General features: G+C 38.6%; 1 protein-coding gene across 20 annotated transcripts in view; it reads right to left on the bottom strand.

Moving 5' to 3' along the window:
- The window catches only part of PUM1 (pumilio RNA binding family member 1), a 157507-nt gene that overhangs the window by 101271 nt on the left and 36055 nt on the right, over nucleotides 1-20181 (bottom strand). For all 20 annotated transcript variants that reach the window (XM_049878544.1, XM_049878540.1, XM_049878545.1 and 17 more), the window contains one exon: nucleotides 7774-7842. In XM_049878544.1, coding sequence (XP_049734501.1) covers nucleotides 7774-7842 — 69 coding nt within the window. The remainder of the gene's footprint in view (nucleotides 1-7773; nucleotides 7843-20181) is intronic.

The following is a 20181-nucleotide window of genomic DNA, read 5'->3' on the forward strand; positions in this document are numbered from 1 at the left end:
TTACAACTACATGCCTTCACTATAATGAGAACCACAACATAAATTAACTAATCAAAAGACAATGAATTCATATGGAATGTGTGGTTAACTGCCCCAGTGAACTGCCTCCTTTGTCGTGAAATCTGAACTGCATGGAGCCTGGCTACCATTACTAAATATTTTAATCAAAAATTCTATATAAATCCTGATCAAAAGGGGGAAAATGAACACAGAATCTCAAATTCTCATGGACTCCAGATTTCTGGAGTCAAGGAAGTCAGATGAAGCCCTAAAACTATTGCCCTGTTGTTGTCGTGAGGTGCCATCGAGCTGGTTCCAACTGATAACCACTGCATATATAACAAACAAACACACTGGTCCTGCACCATCCTCACAATTGTTGCTGTTTGAGCCTGTTGTTGCAGCCACTATGTCAAACCATCTTGTTGAGGGTCTTCCTCTTTTTCGACGACCCTCTACTTTACCAAGCATGATGTCCTTCTCCCGGGACTGGTCCCTCCTGATAATATGTCCAAAGTACGTGCGACCAAGTCTCACCATCATTGTTTTGCCAAGATAATCTTTAAACCAAAAATATTCTCTGAAGTCTTCTTAAAACCAAACAATAGTTTAGCTTAACTAGTAAAAAAAAAAAAAAAAGCCTGCCTTGGTCAAAGTGACAAGAGCAACTCGAAAGATTAAATAGGAACCTTAGGGTTCAGTGAGTTTATGTTAGTAGGGGAGGAACATCTTAGAAAAGGAGGATGAGAATGCTTGCGCAACTTGAAGAATGTAATCAATGTCACTGAATTGTACACGTACAAATGGTTGAATCTGTGCCTGTTTTGCTGCATATATTCTCAACAACAAAATAAAATTTAAAAACAAAAAAAGACAATGAATTAGCTGGTTCCTTGTTGGCAAAAGAACAGTAAACAAAAAAAGAACTACACACACTATAGTTAATATAAGCTTAAGCAAGAAATATAACAAAACTAATTCTAGTTTTCTAAATACCATTATGTCTGGTTGTATGTATGTAATGAGTATATGTCCCAGCAGATGGTCCAGAGAAAGTATCCTATAGTTACAACTATATTAAACAAAAGAACCTTTATAACGAATGCCTTCATATATCCGATTTGACTTGGAGGATAACAGCATTTCTGATTTAATATTCATCTACGTACTCTATGGAGCCCTGGTGGCTCAGTGGTTAAGAGCTTGGCTGTTAACCAAAAGATCAGCAGTTCAAATCCACCAGCTGCTCCTTAGAAACCCTGTCGCAGTTCTACTCTGTCCTATAGGGTTGCTATGAGTCGGAATCGACTCAACGGAAACAGGTTTTATGCACTGTATGTTTGCAAAAGTATTTACCGAATGGTCTGAAACCATAAAAATTTGGTGAAAGTTGAATAAATGCTTTTCAGTTCTGTCCTTTATCTTCTCCTCCATACCCCCCCACTTTCCCGAGAGGAAAAAGGAAAGAAAAGTAATCTCAACAGAGAATACAGTCGGTAAGTATTTACTGAATTGAACTGAGGTTCCTTAGAAGAGGAATCTGACAATAAAGAGGAACCTGTGCTTAGAAAAAAAACATTTACTAGTATCTGATTCATTCAACACAATGTATTAAGCAGCCACTGTTTACAAGGTACACTAACAGCTAAAGTCTCTGCCCTCAACAAACTTGTGTAGAAGAAAATGGATGACATGAGCACAAATTACTATATATAAAATAAATTAGGGCCATAAGAATGGTACAAATCACCTGTTACTTGAATGTACCTCTATAGCTTTTGGTTGGTATAAGGCAGGTAGTTTTTGTGGAAAAACTCATACTTGAAGTTCAATTTTGAGTAACAGATACACTCTGAATATACAGAAATGAACAACAGAAAACCTCAGGATTTGGAGTGCTAGAGACCTGGATTCAGATGCCAGCTCATGATCACATTAATCTCTCTAACAGTTGTCACTCGTCTATAAAGGGGCGTCGTAATATTGCTGGACCACTGGGAAGCCTGCATAAGGTTAAAGGATGTGAAGTGAGCATCAGAGTGCCTGACAAATCATACACACATGCTAAACAGATAGCAGCCAGTATTTCTTCTGAGCCTAACAAAACAGAACTTGACATCAATCCACATTTGACATTGATGACCTTAGCTTAAGTCACTTGACTTTAGGACTCATTTTCTTCATCTAAAAAATGGGACTAATACCACTCAAAAATCTGCTGGGAGATTCACATAACTAATAAAAATCAAAGCCACAGTGTCTTGAAAAGTGTTAATGTATTATTAAAGTTATTTAGTTGATTTATCCTCCAGAAAAAAAATACTGATGTGGATGAGAAAATGACAACATTTTAGCCAAAGAAGGATGGAGGAAGAGAAATTTAAGGAAAAGACTGATTAAGCCATAGGTGGACCACAACCTGCTGCAAAAGAGTTCAGTTTTACTGCTTTTAAACATTCTAAATCGCTCAACACACATAGTAGCAGTGCAGGATAGCAGGCAGATACTGTAGTAAGTAGGGTTCCATACAAAGTGACAGGACAAAATTGGGAACCAGCTTTCGAAAGTCAGATGCACCCACACCCACATTCTCAGAGTTAGAAGACACCTTCTCCTACCTTGTTCCCCAAAATGCCCATTTCCAATCCCAAAATTATTATGAGATCCCAGGAACTTCTCCAAACAAGACTCATGAAGAGGTCAGTTTAACACATAGTCATTAACCTAATACAAGATTAGGTCAAAAGAAAGTCATTAACTAAAATCTCAATTCTCCAGGTCACTTGGCCTGGCTAGCTATCTTTTATATAAAGTAAACTTTTCATTTTAAGAACAAGATTTCAAAATGTCCAAAACCAAATGGTACTGATACAAGGTTAATGGAATTGGACAGCTTTTACCATCCCTATCTGTACTCAAAGTCACATTTTAGGGAAAGGGTATTAGTTACACTGCTTACTCAGGTATTTTTATATTAATACGCTACAAGACTTTATATCTTTCCTCCCCTCTGCAAGGAAAGTTGCATGATCTTAACGGCAGGCACTACGTGTGCTGTGCTTTCCAAAACTCAATCCATTTTGGAATCAACAGAGCTATTCTTGAAGGACTCAAATTGCAAGGAATGCCAGTGGAAGGTAGCCCTTTCAGGGCTGTGGATCCCAGAAGCCCTTGTAGCTAACCAAATGCTTCTGGTTCTATAATGGAAAGATGGATGAAAGAATTTAAACAGACCTGGCCTCCACATTAGGCTCTCATTTGCCCTGATTCCATATTCCAGAATTACTATTCCAGAGCCCTGATGGGCACTTCAATGCCTTAAGTAGCTGCAGACAGGTGGATGAGTCACCTGGAGAACCCAATGAAGTTGCAGAATCTCTAAATCACAAAGGGGAAGTCACTCTAAAAGGGTGTCTTTTAGATGCCTTCCGGCATATCCTATAAAAAGGGCTTAATCTTTTTTTATTTTCTAAAGACAAAAATCAGGGCAAGTCCCAAAAATCTTAGGCCCGAAAAGGTCCTGGGAAACTATCTAGTCCATCTTTGTCTCACAGATGGAAAAGGGGAAGTCCAAAGAAGAGGACTGCCTGAGCGAAGGCTGAAAGCTGTGACTTCAGGATTCTAGTCCATCCAGTGTTATCTCCATCTCACCAAGTTGTATCTTTCTTAAGGTTAACAGCTCCTCTGAATCACTATCAAATTCCTCCCTCTGCAAACCATTCTGTTATATCACACTCTGGACAGGAATACTATGTAATGTCTAATCAGAACCTGTAGTTATATTTAAATATATCTCACCTTATCCTAATGCCAGTGGACATGGTAGTAATCATTATCACTCCATACATAGGAGCTCTTTTCAGGTTTCCTGCCTTAAGTTTACAAATTTGTCAATTACGGAGGGTACATTTTCTATACTTCAATTTTATAAGACAAAGATGAAGGCATGGGGAGTACGGGGTGGAGAAGAGGAGGGTGCTGTCTCATTAGGGGGAGAGCAGCTGGGAGTACATAGCAAGGTGTTTAAGTTTTTGTATGGGAGACTGGCTTGATTTGTAAACTTTCACTTATAGGACAATAAATAAAATAGTAAAAAAAAAGATGAAGGACCACACATCTAAATACATTGCATTTATTATGAAAATAATCATACTAGCTCCTAATTTCCCTGAAGTTGTCAAGTTTCCTACATGTAAAGCATTAAGGCATATAAAAAAGAAAAGAGTCTCTCATTTTTAAAAGTTAGAAAACCAATTATGTAACAACAGGTGCCTTTCTGCCAAGGCTCTCAAAGTAATTTTCCAATTAGAACCCCTGGGATGGCACAGGACTGAGCAGCGTTTTTTTCCATTGTGCATGGGGCCGCCATGAGTCAAGAGCCAACTCAACAATAGTTAACCACCACCACCTCTTTACAAGTCCATCTGTCTTAGGATGTGGACAGTAATAATGCTGCTCTTCCTATCAGTGGAGCAAAGAAGTCATGCAAGATCATAAACCAAACCAATGCAGAAACAGGGCCCAGATACCCACGTCTGTAAGCCTTCCTCTGAACTAAAAAGATACCCTCTTAAATACTTACCTAATCTTTCATTTGTAAATAAAAGAAGCTGCTCAAGTATGTGTTTTTAAACTTTTCAGGATAAGGACACTAAGCTGAATAAAAGGAACAAGCAAGGTAAGTAGATAAAATATTTGAAATTAATTTGTGCCACTTACCCTAAGACATTTTCCTATCTTCCTTCTTATGCTGACTTTCTAGAATAGGAGGTAAGTAAAGCACTTGTACTCTTGAGTCCTTCAGCTGAGAACAGTTGTACTTAAAGACAACCAGTGAGGCTCAAAGGTTATATTTTAAGTAGCCACTTCTTACCAAGATTTCCACTAAAAAATCCTCCATATCTTTCAAAGTGATACCAAGGAATCTAGTAGTGGCTTTGAAGAAAAAGTGTTAACAAGAGCCAAGCAATACTAACATTAACCACTAGATCTCAATTGCTTTGAATGAAGCCAATTCCCTTTGAATTCTAAAGATTAATGCATTCTTGTACAGGTATTTTTACCCTAATGAGGACTCACACACATAAATGCACACACAAACACACAAAATAACTGCAGCAAAAATACACTATGCCAGGCTTAAAAGTCCATGCAGCTTATTTGAACTTTTAGTGTTTGTTTATATGATAAGCACTATATTTACACACGCAATGTTTTTCCCTGCCTAGAGTCCTTTTATTGCTAAAAGGAAAATTAATGAAGTTAAATTACTCAGAAGCCGTGCTTTTATTATTTTGTTATAAAAACTTATTTTCTACATTTCTCTTTTGTGCTGTTTGGCCCTGTAAGGCTAAAAAAAATATATTCTTCAAACCTCCCCTGATCCAAATGCTAACTATACCAGCAGATTCTCGTCAAGGCCTATACCTTCTCTATTAAAATCATCTCCAGCTATCCTACCAATACTGATCACTCCCTTCTCTAAACTCCAACCACACATTTGAAAAAAGCTGTTTATTCTGTCTGTTTTCATGTGCATTCACTGATCCTCAACTAGCTAAAGAGACTGAGTACAGAAACTTCGTTCCACATTTAATCAGATCGTCCCCTTAGTGCCTGGACGCTGGGTTATGCTTTCGAAAAATAACTTCAGTAAATATCTACATTCTGAGAGTGGGTATATACATGTATTTCTTAAATCCTCCCCAAAATATCAATTTTTATAAAGCTTACTAAAATATTTTTACCTCTCAATTATTTTACAATTATTGGCCTCATCTACTCTAATTAGGGCCAGATGCTTTGGAATGAGAGGAAGCCAGGTCCAAATCCCAGCTCCATCGATACTGCTACCTAGGCAACTTAACTCATCTCTTTGGACCTTTACCTTATGTGGATAATAGAACTGTCTTCACAGACCTAACTGATAATATACGCAAAACCTTTAGCATATGCCTACTAATTGCTCAACCAACAGTAGTTGTTGCTATTGTAACTTTGTGAATAATGAAGAAGGAATGATACGGCATTGCTGTTGGGATGTACTTCATTTCGTTATTTATATATGCCTACATCCACTGCTGAGGAATTACATATGTATAGTAAAAAATGGCATTTCTAGAAAAAAATTATTAAAAGAGAATTTTGTTAACTTGTCATTTAAATAAAATTCAACCTCCATCAAATTGATTGCTTTGCTTCAACTGTTCTTAACAAGCCTTCAGAGATTATGAACTGTTGCTTACAAAAGAGAAACTGAGGATTATATTTGTTCTGCATAATTAATTTTTTAAAAAACTGGAATTGTTTTTTGGGTGGAACAGATCAGGTTAGAATCATGGGGGGGATAAATTTGGTTTCCTCCTCTATACTTAAATATCAGACAAATATGTTAACTTTCCATTAAAAGTTTGCTCCAGAAGTTAGCTGAGAAAGTCTTTTACCCAGTAACGCAGGGTTTACTGACGTGCACTGTTGCAATGATATTAAACCGTCACAGGAAACAAAGATACCTAAGAATCTTTTCTTAAAGCTCCAGAGGAAAAACCAGCACAAGCCAAAACCCCATGAACATGACACTGGACTCTGTAACCAGAACCTGATTCAGAAAAGTTGGACACAAAATCTTATTTAAAAAAAAAAAAAAAAAGAAAGAAAGCAAAAATCTCAGGACCAAAACACCAAAAGAGCTTAACTTTTCAGTGTTTAACCACAAAGGCAGTCAATGAGTATTTGTTATAACTTCAGAAGAGGAATTATCTTATGTAATTTTGAATCCCCAGAACCTAGCACAGTGCCTGGATCAAAGAATATTTGCTAAATCAAAGTACAAATGCACTTAACGAGTGATATAAATGAGAAATCTAGAAAACAGCAGTTCTCCCACCTTTAAAACATTAAAATAAATGTAGGAGTTTATAAACACGAGTTATACAAAAAACAAACTGATGAGAGAGCCAAAGGTTACTCTCCAGAACAACAAAGCCACAAGCAAATGCCCCCATCCTGTGAACTGGTACCATCTTAAGCAATTAACTCAGATGGCATATTCTTTATCATCAAAACATTCTTATCATCAACTACTAGAATAACCAAAGTTGGCTACACTTCAACTATCTCTGCTCCCCTTTCAGATTCACAGCAACCCTCCCAACCGATACAAAGGATGACACAATAAATTTTGTTTTTGTAAATTTTAAATGTTAAAAACTAACCAAAATTCTTGTTTCTGACAAGTTTCTAAGAGGACCTGCTCAGGCCTCTGCCTTCTGGAATTATTTCACCAGAAACTTAACAACCTCTCCTTTACAACGGAGCTCTACGCAACTTCCTCAAAAAAGGCACTATTCTAAAAATAGGTTGTCAACATACTCTGACTAGCAGCATACCAATCTAAAACTCCCTTCCACTGCAAAAGAACCTAGCAGTTGGAAAATGAGGCAAAGATAAAGCCATTAGAGGCATATAAAATTAAATTATTTTGTAAAACTTCTAATGCCTCAATTTACAACTTATTGGTTGATATTCAATAACTTGTGCTCATATTTTAAGTTGACTTCTTTTGTTTTTAAGACACTAGGCTAAGGTTAAGAGTTTTCCTATAATGATACAGTCTTGGTAAAATTCTGCAACATCCCATTCCTATCATGAGGATGGCCACAAGGAAAAGCAAGCACATACTTCTAAAGACTACATTTGGACACATTTGATGAAAGACAATTTCAACCTTCCCTTTAAAACAGGCCCACTTTTCTGACACATCAGTTCACTCACCTCTCCCATCGCTCTTCCCTCCAGAGCAAGTGCTTGAAAATCATGATTCAGTTCATCCATAGAACGTACCTATTGTTCAGAATAGAGGAGGGAAAAAGCTTTAAGTCAGTATCTTAAATTTCACATACACAACAGAAACTATTGATAAGCTTTTCTATGTTTACTTTCAGATACTGACAAAAACAATAACAATAATCAAGCGACTGAGATTAAACATTCACTTACCTTTAACCATCAGGGTACAGGAATGCCCCCTTGCTTTTCTCCCCTCCCATTCCCTTTTGTTTTCAAAACAAAAAGCATACAGAAATCAAGCCATCATTACAAAAGATCCAGAAAAAGAAAAAACAAATTCCATCACATGAAATTTTTGTTAGGTATTTTTCATACATTTTTAACTTAATAAGTAAAGACAAACAAGACTAACATGCTGAAAGACACTGAAATTTGAACACGATTATGTGACCTACACCTAGTTACTAAGTCAAAAGATCAATGTCCCCTCCCCACCTGTGAATGTTGTTGCTGCTGTTAGGTGCCGTCGAGTTGAGTCGATTCCAACTCATAGCAACCCTATGCACAACAGAACGAAACACTGCCCGGTCCTGCGCCATCCTCAAAATTGTTGCTAAGCTTGAGCCCATTGTTGCAGCCACTGTGTCAATCCATGTCATCGAGGGTCTTCCTCTTTGTCACCAACCCTCTACTTTACCAAAAGTATGTCCTTCTCCAGGGACTGATCCCTCCTGACAACATGTCCGAAGTACGTAAGACGTAGTCTCGCCATCCTTGCTTCTAAGGAGTATTCTGATTGTACTTCTTCCAAGACAGATTTGTTTGTTCTTTTGGCAGTCCATGATATATTCAATATTCTTCGCCAACACCACAATTCAAAGGCAGCAATTCTTCTTCTGTCTTCCTTATTTACTGTCCAGCTTCCGCATGCATATGAGGTGACTGAAAACACCATGGCTTGCGTCAGGTGCACCTTAGTCCTCAAGGTGACATCTTTGCTTTTCAACACTTTAAAGGGGTCTTTTGCAGCAGATTTTCCTTTCCAATTGTGAATACCCGATGCCGTTGAGTCGATTCTGACTCATATCGTAAAGATAAATTTGGGGACTCATTTGATCCAACCAACATTTCTTTGGTAAACCTCGGGGGGGGGGGTATGTTGCAAACTAAATAACCAAATGCCCCTACATTTCTCCACACTGAAAGATACCTGAGAGTCCCCAGACCCTCAATACCAGGAAATAATAATAATAGGAGATATCACAAGAATCCCTCCTTACCTATCATTAAATGTACCCCTACTTATAGCATAACAATCTTAGGTCTAGGCTTCAATTTCCTAATCTCCACAATCATTAACTACAAGGTAATAGTAACATCAAGAAGAAGTGTGAAATACATTATTCAAAACAGTAAGCCTTCAAAAAACCTTGCTGTCCACTAATCTTCTGGTCTTCACCAGGCTTTTCTTCTGAGGTGCCTCTGGGTAGAGCTGAACTTCCAAAATTTTGGTTAGCGACATCTGCACCACACCAAAAAAAAAAAAAAAAAAAAAACCCCATTGCTATCGCGTCAATTCCGACTCATAGCAGCCCTACAGGACAGAGTAGAGCTGCTCCATAGGGTTTCCAAGGAGCAGTTGGTGGATTCTAACTGCCAATCTTTTAGTTAGCTGCTGTAGCTCTTAACCACTGTGCCACACAGGGACTCCTAAATGGCACTGTCAGGGCCTAAATATTCAGGTGTTCCAATTTAAAATTCCTTGCACTTTCTACGTCACCAAGCTGCCTCCATGGCAGCCACAGGAAGTTTCCACCCTCAATATTCTATTAGGAATACAGATAAAACTGCCTTCTATTTCTACTGTAGGCTTTGATGAGTACGCTCTCGTTGGTCTTCTTGCCTTTTTGCTTTCCACTGCCTCCTCCCCTAACTTCAAATCTTATCCACCCTGTCCTCATAACATTCCTTTCTGTACTCTACGTCCACTATCTCTCTCACCACTTTTCAATTGTTCTCTTGCATGTTTCTCTTTTATTCTCTCTTCCCCCACTTCAGCCCTCTTCCTTTCAGGGTGTCTCCCTCTGCCTCACCTATGTAATGAACTACTCTTTCCCTTTGTACCGCCCTCCTGCCACCTGTAGACAACTGAGAAAGGAACCTCATTTTCTGAAGTTTTCTTTGCTATGCCAGAAACTCCATTCACCCACGGTTAAAAAGACCAAATAAACCACATCGTTCTCACAACTGTTTTATTTAATCAGGAACTTATTTGTTTATAATGGGACCTGGTATTGTCATTAACACTAGGCAGACTCTCTAGAAAAAATTCTTCCTAGAAAGCAAACTAATGATCAGAAGGAGATGTTCAGGAATCAAGCAAAGTCAAAGAATAAAGACATATAGACAATTTTAAGAATATTTTAGGCAGGTTACCAAAAAGCCTTTTCTACCATAAAGATGGAAGGCTGGCTTCCAATTATAATCAAAGTAAATGCTACCAACATGACAGAATAATCCTTTCAAGTTCTTGTGCTCTATACCTCCCCTTCACTAAAATTCCATTTGAGTGGCCTGTCAGTGTTAATTTCTAGTATTATTACTAATGCCTTCCTCACTCTTGCTAAAAGTCTCTAAGACTCCCTTCCTTCAACTAACTGACCCTATCTATCTCGTTTGTTTTCACAATATTATTTTCTATTTTTCACTTTGGGCCTCTACCTGCCCGACCACTTGCCAGGTATGTATAACTTTCTTATGCCCATCCAGGGATTTTTTTTTTTTTTTTTAAACTGTTGCCCCTGCCCATGAAGGCATTTTCCACTCCCCTTAACAAAAGGGATAAAGCGAGTTGACTGCTTTAGCACTTGATCTACCTCTATATTCTTCCTCTTCATTCCATCCAATGATACCATCCATATACATGACCTATGCTTCTCAGTTTCCTTTCTATTTCCCAGGTCCCAGAACTTTCTTCTGTGAGCCTCAACACCTGCGTTGTTGTCCTAACAGAGGTCCTATTCTAACTAGAACCATAATTTAGCACAGTAAGTGTCTGCCCTACCCATCATCCCTTGAGAAGCACTACTTACTATACCCAAGCACCTTTATACTTATCATAATCAACAAGATGCCATATACTTCACTGTTACCTCATTTATAAAACTGAGCTAACATCAGCTACAAGTCTGTTGTAATAAGTAAATGAGATAAAATGTCCAATATGTAGTAGGTACTTATTCAACCTTATTTACGTCACACATTATTCTAAGTTACTGAAATGTCTCCTTCACACATTCATCCCTTCTTCCTCTGCCCTCAGTGAGATAGTAGAGGGCAACTTTTGGTCATTCTTCCTTGAGGGAAGAAAAGGCTCAGAGGCTCTCTCTAGTTCTGCATTTCATTTCCATAATCAGTGTACCAGAAGTAGCTAGATCACCTGAATGTCTAAATTATCTTTTCAAAACCTAGCTTTTCAAAGAACGTCCATTTTCTCTCTTCTCAATTCCTAGGCAAATTATCAATTCAGAGAAAACTTCCATTCTGCATTCTTATCCATCCCCCAAAATCACTTGCTGAAGCCCATGATCTTTTGGTTCCTGTTTTAAAAAAATAAATAAGGTAAAAACCCACTGCCATCAAGTCAATTCCAACTCATAGTAACCCTATAGGACAGAGGAGAACTGCCCAATAGGGTTTCCAAGGCTGTAAATCCTTATGGGCACAGACTGCCTGCCACATTTTCCTCCCAAAAAGCAGCTGGTGGGTTTGAACCTCCGACCTTTCTGCACACCAGGGCACCTGTCACTCTGTAAGCCATCCTTCTAAAATTCTCTCATTTCCCAGCTTCCATACTACTACAGTCTCTTGATTCTCCTACCTCTTTATTCAAATTTCTTTCTTTTTGCCAGCTACATTGCATGTTTTTAATTGAAACACAGACTTAGGCACAAAGGTATTCCAAAATGTAAAAGATGATGATCCAAATGAAAAGACAGATTATTTTACGAACTATAATCTATCAATTTTTCAAGCAAATATTACTGAGCAAAGCGCAGGGTAAAGCAGACACCACAGTGGATCACGCGTCCAGAATTTTAAAGAACTATGGACAAAGCAGGTCTTGATAGCATTCTGGTCCAGCTCTTGGCCTTGCTTCGGCAGCATTACTGTCCCTGGATCACGGGCCGTAACTGCTCAGTGTGTCTATAACCAATGCCCCTTTACCTGAGCCGGTTTAAGCAGTTCTCAGTTACTTGTACAGTAGAGCCTGAGACATGAGGGTATCTCTGAACTGGTATTTACTACATCACACTAAAGCTTCTATCTTAAAAGAGATGAACTCAGAGCTATATTGTGTACTTTGAAAATTATATATTCAACAAATCAATACTTCTTAAATATTCTCCGTTACAGATATATCTCAAGACATCTCCCCAGAAAGGACAACTTCATGATTCCCACCACGTCTGGCCACAAAAAACTGTACCAACAGTATTCCCTCTGAACAGCCAAACCCCTAGACTCTGGTGAGAAATGATTAACTGAGGCTGAGGTAGTCAGATTTCTCTCTTGGCATCTGGGCCAGACAGCCATGGAGAGATTCACTGAAATTTCCTAAAGACTTGGCAGCTGTGGTTATTATTTCCGGTCAAGTATAACCTGATGAAGAAGCCCTGGTGGCTTCATGGTTAAGCACTCAGCACCAGCCACTCAATGGGAGAAAAGACCTGGTGATCTGCTCCAGTAAAGATTACAGCCTAGGAAACCCTATGGGGCAGTCCTACTTTGTCACATGGAGTCACTAGGAGTCAAAGCCAAGTTGACAGCACAAAACAACAACATAATCTGATGAATAAGCAGAATAAGGCCATCAACACACAGAAGAGAACTAATGTGACAAAAGGAGGAGGGCGGGGAGACTCTGGAGCTCCTGAGAAACAGAAAGTCTCCCAGCATCCGGGAGGCAGGCGCAGGTATCTAGTTCTTGCTCTTCAGTTCAGAGAGTCCCTGGTGTTCTTTCATTAAATGCCCTAAATTTTTTCTAGCTAGAGTAGATTTTACTCCTTGAGACTAAAAATGCCTTTATTAGAATATTGATTTCCTCATCCACTGAATCTAAATAGTCAGGGGCCTTTCTCCTCCACACCTAACCCTGTTCTCCAGGAAGATTTTTACAAGCCTAGATCATAATAGCTCCATTTCACTAACACAGATCCAGAACAATATGAACAGAAGAGTTGGTGCCAAGAACCATTACAGAAAGAAGATACCACAGAGGAAAAGCAGGAAAAACTTGAAGAAGAGGAAATGGAATATGAGAATTAACCTAATTAAGAAGGGAAAAGCCTAATACGTCTATTTTGCAGAATCTCCTTCTCCACCATATACTGTACTATTTAACAATAGCAACTAATGTTTACTGACACTTTGTACCAAACCCTGTTCTATAAGTACTTCATATGTTTTACCTCTTAATAATCATAATCCAAAAACGTGAGTATTATCTCCATTTTTTAAGAAAAGAAAGAAGTTATTACATTCCTCAAAAATATATACAGATAAGACAGCATTCTCTCCTGGTTACTGAAAAAAAGGGAAATAAAACTACTCTTTATTTTTGATAATGTGGCTGCAAACTCCATTACAAGTTCTTATTTATGAGTGTTCCCGTTCTTATTCATTCACTGTCAGTAATAACAATGAACACCACCATTTGTTGAGTTTCTAGCCAATGTACTCCAGAGGAGACATTATCTCACTTTATGTATGAGGAAACTGAGGTTCTGGGAAATAATTTGTCCAAAGTCATGCAGCTGATGAAGATCATAAATGGAATTCACCCTCAAGTCTCTATATATCCTTTTAATTACTACTCCCTGTCTCATCAACGACAAGCACAACAAATCCAGCACACCTGGGTTAAGCAGTTGTTGTGCCATCAACTGCTTATGAAGCTATTTTTAGTTTCTCTTCCAAAATACACAAGGGGAAAACCGAAGTCATCATAGCAGCTAGGATTGGATATAACTTCCCTTTTTCTTTCATTTATCATTAAAAATTGCTACCACTTTTAACAATTAAAACAAATGCTAATAAAATTACATATTATGTAATGCTTTGACAGGCATTCTGCTAAGTAGTGAAGAGATCCGAGTGATGAAAGTAAACTATATTTATCTCAACTATTTGTGCTACCAGACTACTAGAATACATACCGCCACCACCAGTTGCCGTCAACCCCATGTGTTTCAGAACAGAACTACACTCTAAAGGGTTTTCAAGAGCTGTGATCTTTCGGAAGTAGATCACCAGGTCTTTTTACCAAGGAGCCTCTGAGTACAAAAAGAATGGATATATTTTCAAAATCAATGTATCCTATGATACTGTCGTTATGCGCCGCTGAGTCAATGCCAACGCACAGCAACCCAACTGGACAGAGTAGCCCCATGTGGTTTCCTAGGCTTTAGATCTTTACAGGAGCATATCACCAGGTCCCTTCTCCTGTGGAGCCACTGGTGGGTTCGAACCATCAACCTTTTGGTCAACCGTCCAGCACTTATTCATTGTGCCACCAGGGCTCCTATGTTACTCCCATTTGCATCGAGACAGAAAACTCCCGTAGGGTTTCCAAGGCTGAAATCTTTAACAAAAGCATCTTTTTCCTGCAGAGCAGCTGGTGGGTTCAAACAGCTGGCCCTTCGGTTAGCAGTCCAATGCTTTTTAACCACTGCACCACCAGGGCTCCTTCCTATGATACTCCCATACTTTTAAATATAAAGGTCTCACAAGTGCTGCTTCTGCCAGTCTCTTCCTTTGTAATGTCACCAAATATGATGAATTTGAAATCAATAATGGGAACAAGGTTATTTTAATTGGAGAGAGATACTGTTTAATTAATGTGCAAGACTCTAATAAAAATCTGAAACTTTAAGATAACAATAAATCTATCTTTGCCTATCTGGAAAAGGTATGGGTTAATACTGTTGAAGTACCATCGATAGCCATCTACATTGTTAGGTGCCATCAAGTAGGTTCTGACTCATAGCGACCCTGAGTACCACAGAACAAAACACTGCCCAGTCCTGCGCCATCCTCACAATCATTTTTATGCTTGAGCTCATTGTTGCAGCCACTGTGTCAATCCATCTCATTGAGGGTCTTCCTCTTTTTCGCTGACCCTCTACTTTACCAAGCATGATGTCCTTCTCCAGGGACTGATCCCTCCTGATAATATGTCCAAAGTATGCAAGACAAAGTCTTGTCATTTTTGCTTCTAAGGAGCATTCTGGCTGTACTTCTTTCAAGACAGGTTTGTTTGTGCTTTTGGCAGTCCAGGATATATTAATACTCTTCACCAACACGGTAACTCAAAGGCATCCATTCTTCTTCAGTCCTCCTCATTCGTTGTCCAGCTTTCACATGCACATGAGGCAACTGAAAATGCCATGGCTTGGGTCAGGCGCATTATAGTCTTCAAAGTACATTTTTACGACATCTATATGAGTGACCTATTCTTGACTTTCAAAAGAACAGATGACAATGGCAAAAAATACAACACCTAATGGAATTATTGTTTCTCAAGAAACCTTTACAAACAACTATACAGAAAATTTACATAAAAAATTATTTGCAAAAGGAGAAAACATCAAAGGGTCTTTGAGGGCAGTAAAGTTTCATTCAGAAATACTAATATAAATATTATATTTATATGCTAAAAGCAAAAAAGATAAATCAAGAACATTCATCCAAAAGTTCTCAAATCAGATTGCGATAATCTAAAAGTATCAAGCTCTTTGCAAAAAAACTAAATTAAATTTGACATATTTATTGCCACCACTGGAATGAGGAAAAATCTTACTGGCAAAGTATAACAATCTATGTAAGTAATATGAAAGTTATAAATACTTGTCTACAAAAAGAGGCACAGAATTGGCTTTTCCAAGTTTTGTTAATATTAATATATTTAAGATTGATTTTGTCATCCCCTGTGCTCCCTAACAGAAATGTGGTAATAGGAATAAAAGGTTTAGAAGAATTTCTTCCATAAAAAGTTTGTGAAAGAAAACAAATTGCAGGCCTTCCATAGCCACTGCAAATTATAAGGCAGCAAATACAGTTTTAAAAGATGTATAGCTTAGACCACCAGTGAACACTATCAGTTATGAAAAATAAGTCCAGAGAAGAAAAATATCAGCTACCAGGCATACCTATAGTGTTAGTCTCTGTAGATTGGGGATTGAGGGTTACTTAAACAAGGGAAAAAAGAACTTTAACCTGTGGCTACTTCTCTAGCTGATTTGTCCTCTGTGATGGTTGAGGTTATGTGTCAACTTGGCTAGGCCATTATTCTCAGTGGTTTGGCAGATATGGTGTGATCATCCTCTATTCTGTTATCTGATGTGAACAGCCAATCAGTTGAAAGGGGAGTTTCCTTCGAAGTGTGGCTGCTACCCAATATATATGCATGTTCTGGCAAAGCTCGCTCTCGACCCTGCATTCACCTTGTCATACCCTGACCTCTGATTTCTGGACATGAGCCAACCGCCTGCCATCTGACCTGCAGATTTTGGATTTGCCAACTCCTGCAACCCTGTGAACCAGCAGCCTACCGACTGACCTATAAATTTTGAGTTCATCAGCCCTTGTTACCACGTAAGTCAGGAGAAGCTACCAGCCTGCCAGTGACCCACAGATTTGGAACTGGCCAGCCTCCACAACTGCATGAGACATTCCCTTGAAATAAATCTCTCTACATATCTTTATATATACATTTCATTAGTTTTGCTCCTCTAGAGAACCCAGCCTAAGACATTTCGTACCAGGAATGGGGTGCTGCTCTAAGAGATACCTAAATTGTGGAAGCAGTTTTGGAACCGGGTAATGGGTAGAGGCTGGAAGAGTTTTAAGGTGCCTAAAAGTAAAAGCCTAGACTGCCTTGAAAAGATTGTTGGTAGTATCATGAACTTCAAAGACAATTCTGGTGAGGGCTCAGAAAGAAGTGAGGAGAGCTACAGAGTAAGCCTCTATAGTCTTAGAGACACATGTGGCACCAGCAACTGAATGTGGCCAGAAACACGGACGTTAAATGTGCTTCTGGTGAGGCTTCAAATAATGCACATGTGATTGGACAACGGAGGAGAGGTGATGCTTTTTACACAGTGGCAAAGAGCTTGTCTGAATTATGTTAAAATGTTGGGTGGAGGGCAGAACTTGTAAATGATGAGCTTGGCTATCTGGCTGAGGAGATTTCTAACCAAGATCTTAAAGGGGCCAAGTGGTTTCTCCTTGCCGCTTATGGTAAAATGCAAGAAGAAAGAGATGGACTTAAAAATGAAATGTGCAAAATGAAAACAAAACTTAAAGATCTGGAAAATTCTGGTGTACAAACTAAGGACACGTGTCCTAGAATTTTCACCAAGGACATGGTTATACAACCTTTTGTTAAAGAGATAAGCCTGTATCTGATGGATCTAACTAACCAAAAAAACTAACTACCACAGCAGAAAACCCATGAGCTTAGACTGAAGGGGACAGAGAAAGAACAAAACAAGAGAACACTGTCTGCCTCTTGGAATGCCACAGGCAGGAAACAGGCCAAAGGGACTGCATCTGTCATCTTTCAAGAAAAGAACCATCCCTGGAGCAACTCGGAGATCAGCCCAGGAGACAGAGCTGCCTCAGTATCAAAGGGTGGGGCCACAGCCTCTAAGATCTCAAAGGGTAGAGCCAAGACCTCCTAGGTTGCAAGGAGTCACATCTTCACCAACTCGGTTCTGGAGTGTGCGGTGGCCATTAGAGCTAACGTAAATTGTTCTGCTGAGTTTTGAACTTGTTTGGTGCCTGTTATCCCTTCTTTCCCTCCAGTTTCTCCCATTTGAAATGCAAATGTCTACCTTGTTCCTGTTCCACCACTGTACTTTGGAAATAAAGAACTTGCGATCTAGATTTCACAGGTTCACAGATGAAGAGACATTTTGCTCCAGGATGTAACACACCTAAAGGTCTCACCCATATGTATTTATTTGATTTAAATGATTCAGAAGATGAGATTTTGGACTTGGCTTTCATTTAAGACTTTTGGGATTATGTGATGGATTAAGTGCTCTGCTGCTAACCGAAAGGTTGGTGCTTTGAACTCACCAGCCACTCCGCAGGAAGAAGTTGTGGCAGTCTGCTTCCATAAAGATTTACAGCCTTGGAAACCCTATTGGTCAGTTCTACTCTGTCCTATAGGATCGCTATGAGTTGGAAAGGACTTAACAGCATCGGGTTTCCTTTTTGGATGAGGTAAATGTGTTCTGCATGGGGGATGGACAGGAATTCCAGAAGGCAAAAGGTGAATGGATTGAATTGTGTCCCCCTAAAATATGTATTGTAATTACTATCCTCAATGCCTGTGGTTGCAATTCCATTTGGGAATGGATTGTCTTTGTTACGTTAATGAAGGATTAGTGTAGGTGTGTCTGGAGTCAATTTCTTCTGATACATAAAAGAGAGTAAACAGCTGAGCAGGGCAGAGATGGAGGAAGAGAGATGCCAAGCTACATAAAGACTGCCCAGGGGCAGACGCTCAGAAGAGACAAGGACCTTCCTCCAGAGTGACAGAGAGAAAGCCTTCCCCCAGAGCTGGCACCCTCAATTTGGACCTTTAGCCTCCTAAACTGTGAGAAAATAAACGTTTGTTAAAACCACCCACTTGTGGTATTTGTTATAGTAGCACTAAGTAACTAAGACACTCTCCCTTTCTGACAGACTAGGAGTCGGAGAAAGGTAGACTAATGTTCAAATACCACAGTATACATGTCTTTCTGCTCTCCTCTTAACCCCTGAAACAACATTCACTAAGCAGCAAAATGGCACCGTATCAAAAATGTCATGACGGTTTATCTTATCGCCCTAAAAATAATCCCCATACCATCTAGCACAATATTAAAACCATGACTGACATTACAAATATTTGTAATGTGAGAAATCGTATTTAGTAATTTCTTAGTCTTAAGAAGAGCACAGCAGAAATGGGACTTCTAAAAACAGTTTTTAAATGGTTCTTATCCAGTTTAAAAGATTACTTAATAATGCTTTATCTGGCTTTTCTGGAAAGAAATTTCACAATATGAATCAAGTTTTACAAATAAGTAATTTCCACTTTCAGGAATTTAACCTAAGCAAATAATCAGAAATATGGGCAAAGATTTGGTAACAAAGATCTTCTCCATGGTATTGTAATATGAAAAGTGTTAAAGACACAAAATACAACAAAAATTATTAAATACAGCATATATTCATCTATAAAATATTATGCAATCATTTTAAAACACTTTTCAATTTTTTAAACAGAAGAATGTTTACAAGAATGCTAAAGTAGACTAAAATGTGTATATATAAAAGATACGTGTATATAACTCCGTATAAAGAGAAGTAACACAGAAGTAAGACTGAAAGGTAATATACTCAAAAGGTAAACAACTTAAAACTCTTCAGTAGCTTCTACATCTTCTATACCCAAATCTGTTACCGTCAAGTTGATTCTGATTCATAGTGGCCCTATATAATGCCTATGGAACATGAGAAAGTGATCTCCTGAAAATAAGTTTGGCAAAATGTATGAAGTCCTTGGAATAAATCTAAAACCAAATCAAAAAACCAAACCCACTGCCGTAGAGTCGATTCCAATTCATAGCAACCATACAGGAAAGAGGAGAACTGCCCCATACAATTTCCAAGGAGCTCCTGGTGGATTTGAACCGCCAGCCGTTTGGTTAGCAGCTGTAACTCTTAACCACTACACCACCAGGAAAAAATCTAACTACAGATGTAAAAGACCTATACAGAGAAAACTACAAAACTCTACTGCAAGTAAGCAAAACAGACCTATATAAATGGAAAAACATACCATGCTTATAGATAGGAAGACTCAACATTATGAATATGTCAATACTACCCAAAGCAATCTACAAATATAACTCAATCCTGACCGAAATTCCAAGAGCATTCTTTAATGAGATGGAAAAGCTAATCACCAACTTGATAATGGAAAGGAAAGAGGCCCCAGATAAGTAAAGCATTATTGAATAAGAACAACAACAAAGTAGGAAGTCTCACGCTACCAGATCTTAGAACCTACTATACAGCCACGGTAGTTAAAACAGCCTGGTACTGTTACAACAGACATATAGATCAATGGAACGGAATTGAGAACCCAGACAAAAATCCATCCACCTACAGGCAGTTGATCTTTCACAAAGGGCCAAATTTCATTAGATGGGAAAAAGACAGTCTCTTTAACAAATAAATAGTGCTGAAAAAACTGGAAGTCCATCTGTAAAAAAATTAAATAGGACCCATATCTCATATCATATACAAAAACTAACTCAAAGTGGATCAAAGACC

This window comes from Elephas maximus, chromosome 3 (assembly GCF_024166365.1).
Source record: "Elephas maximus indicus isolate mEleMax1 chromosome 3, mEleMax1 primary haplotype, whole genome shotgun sequence".
Taxonomy (NCBI): domain Eukaryota; kingdom Metazoa; phylum Chordata; class Mammalia; order Proboscidea; family Elephantidae; genus Elephas; species Elephas maximus.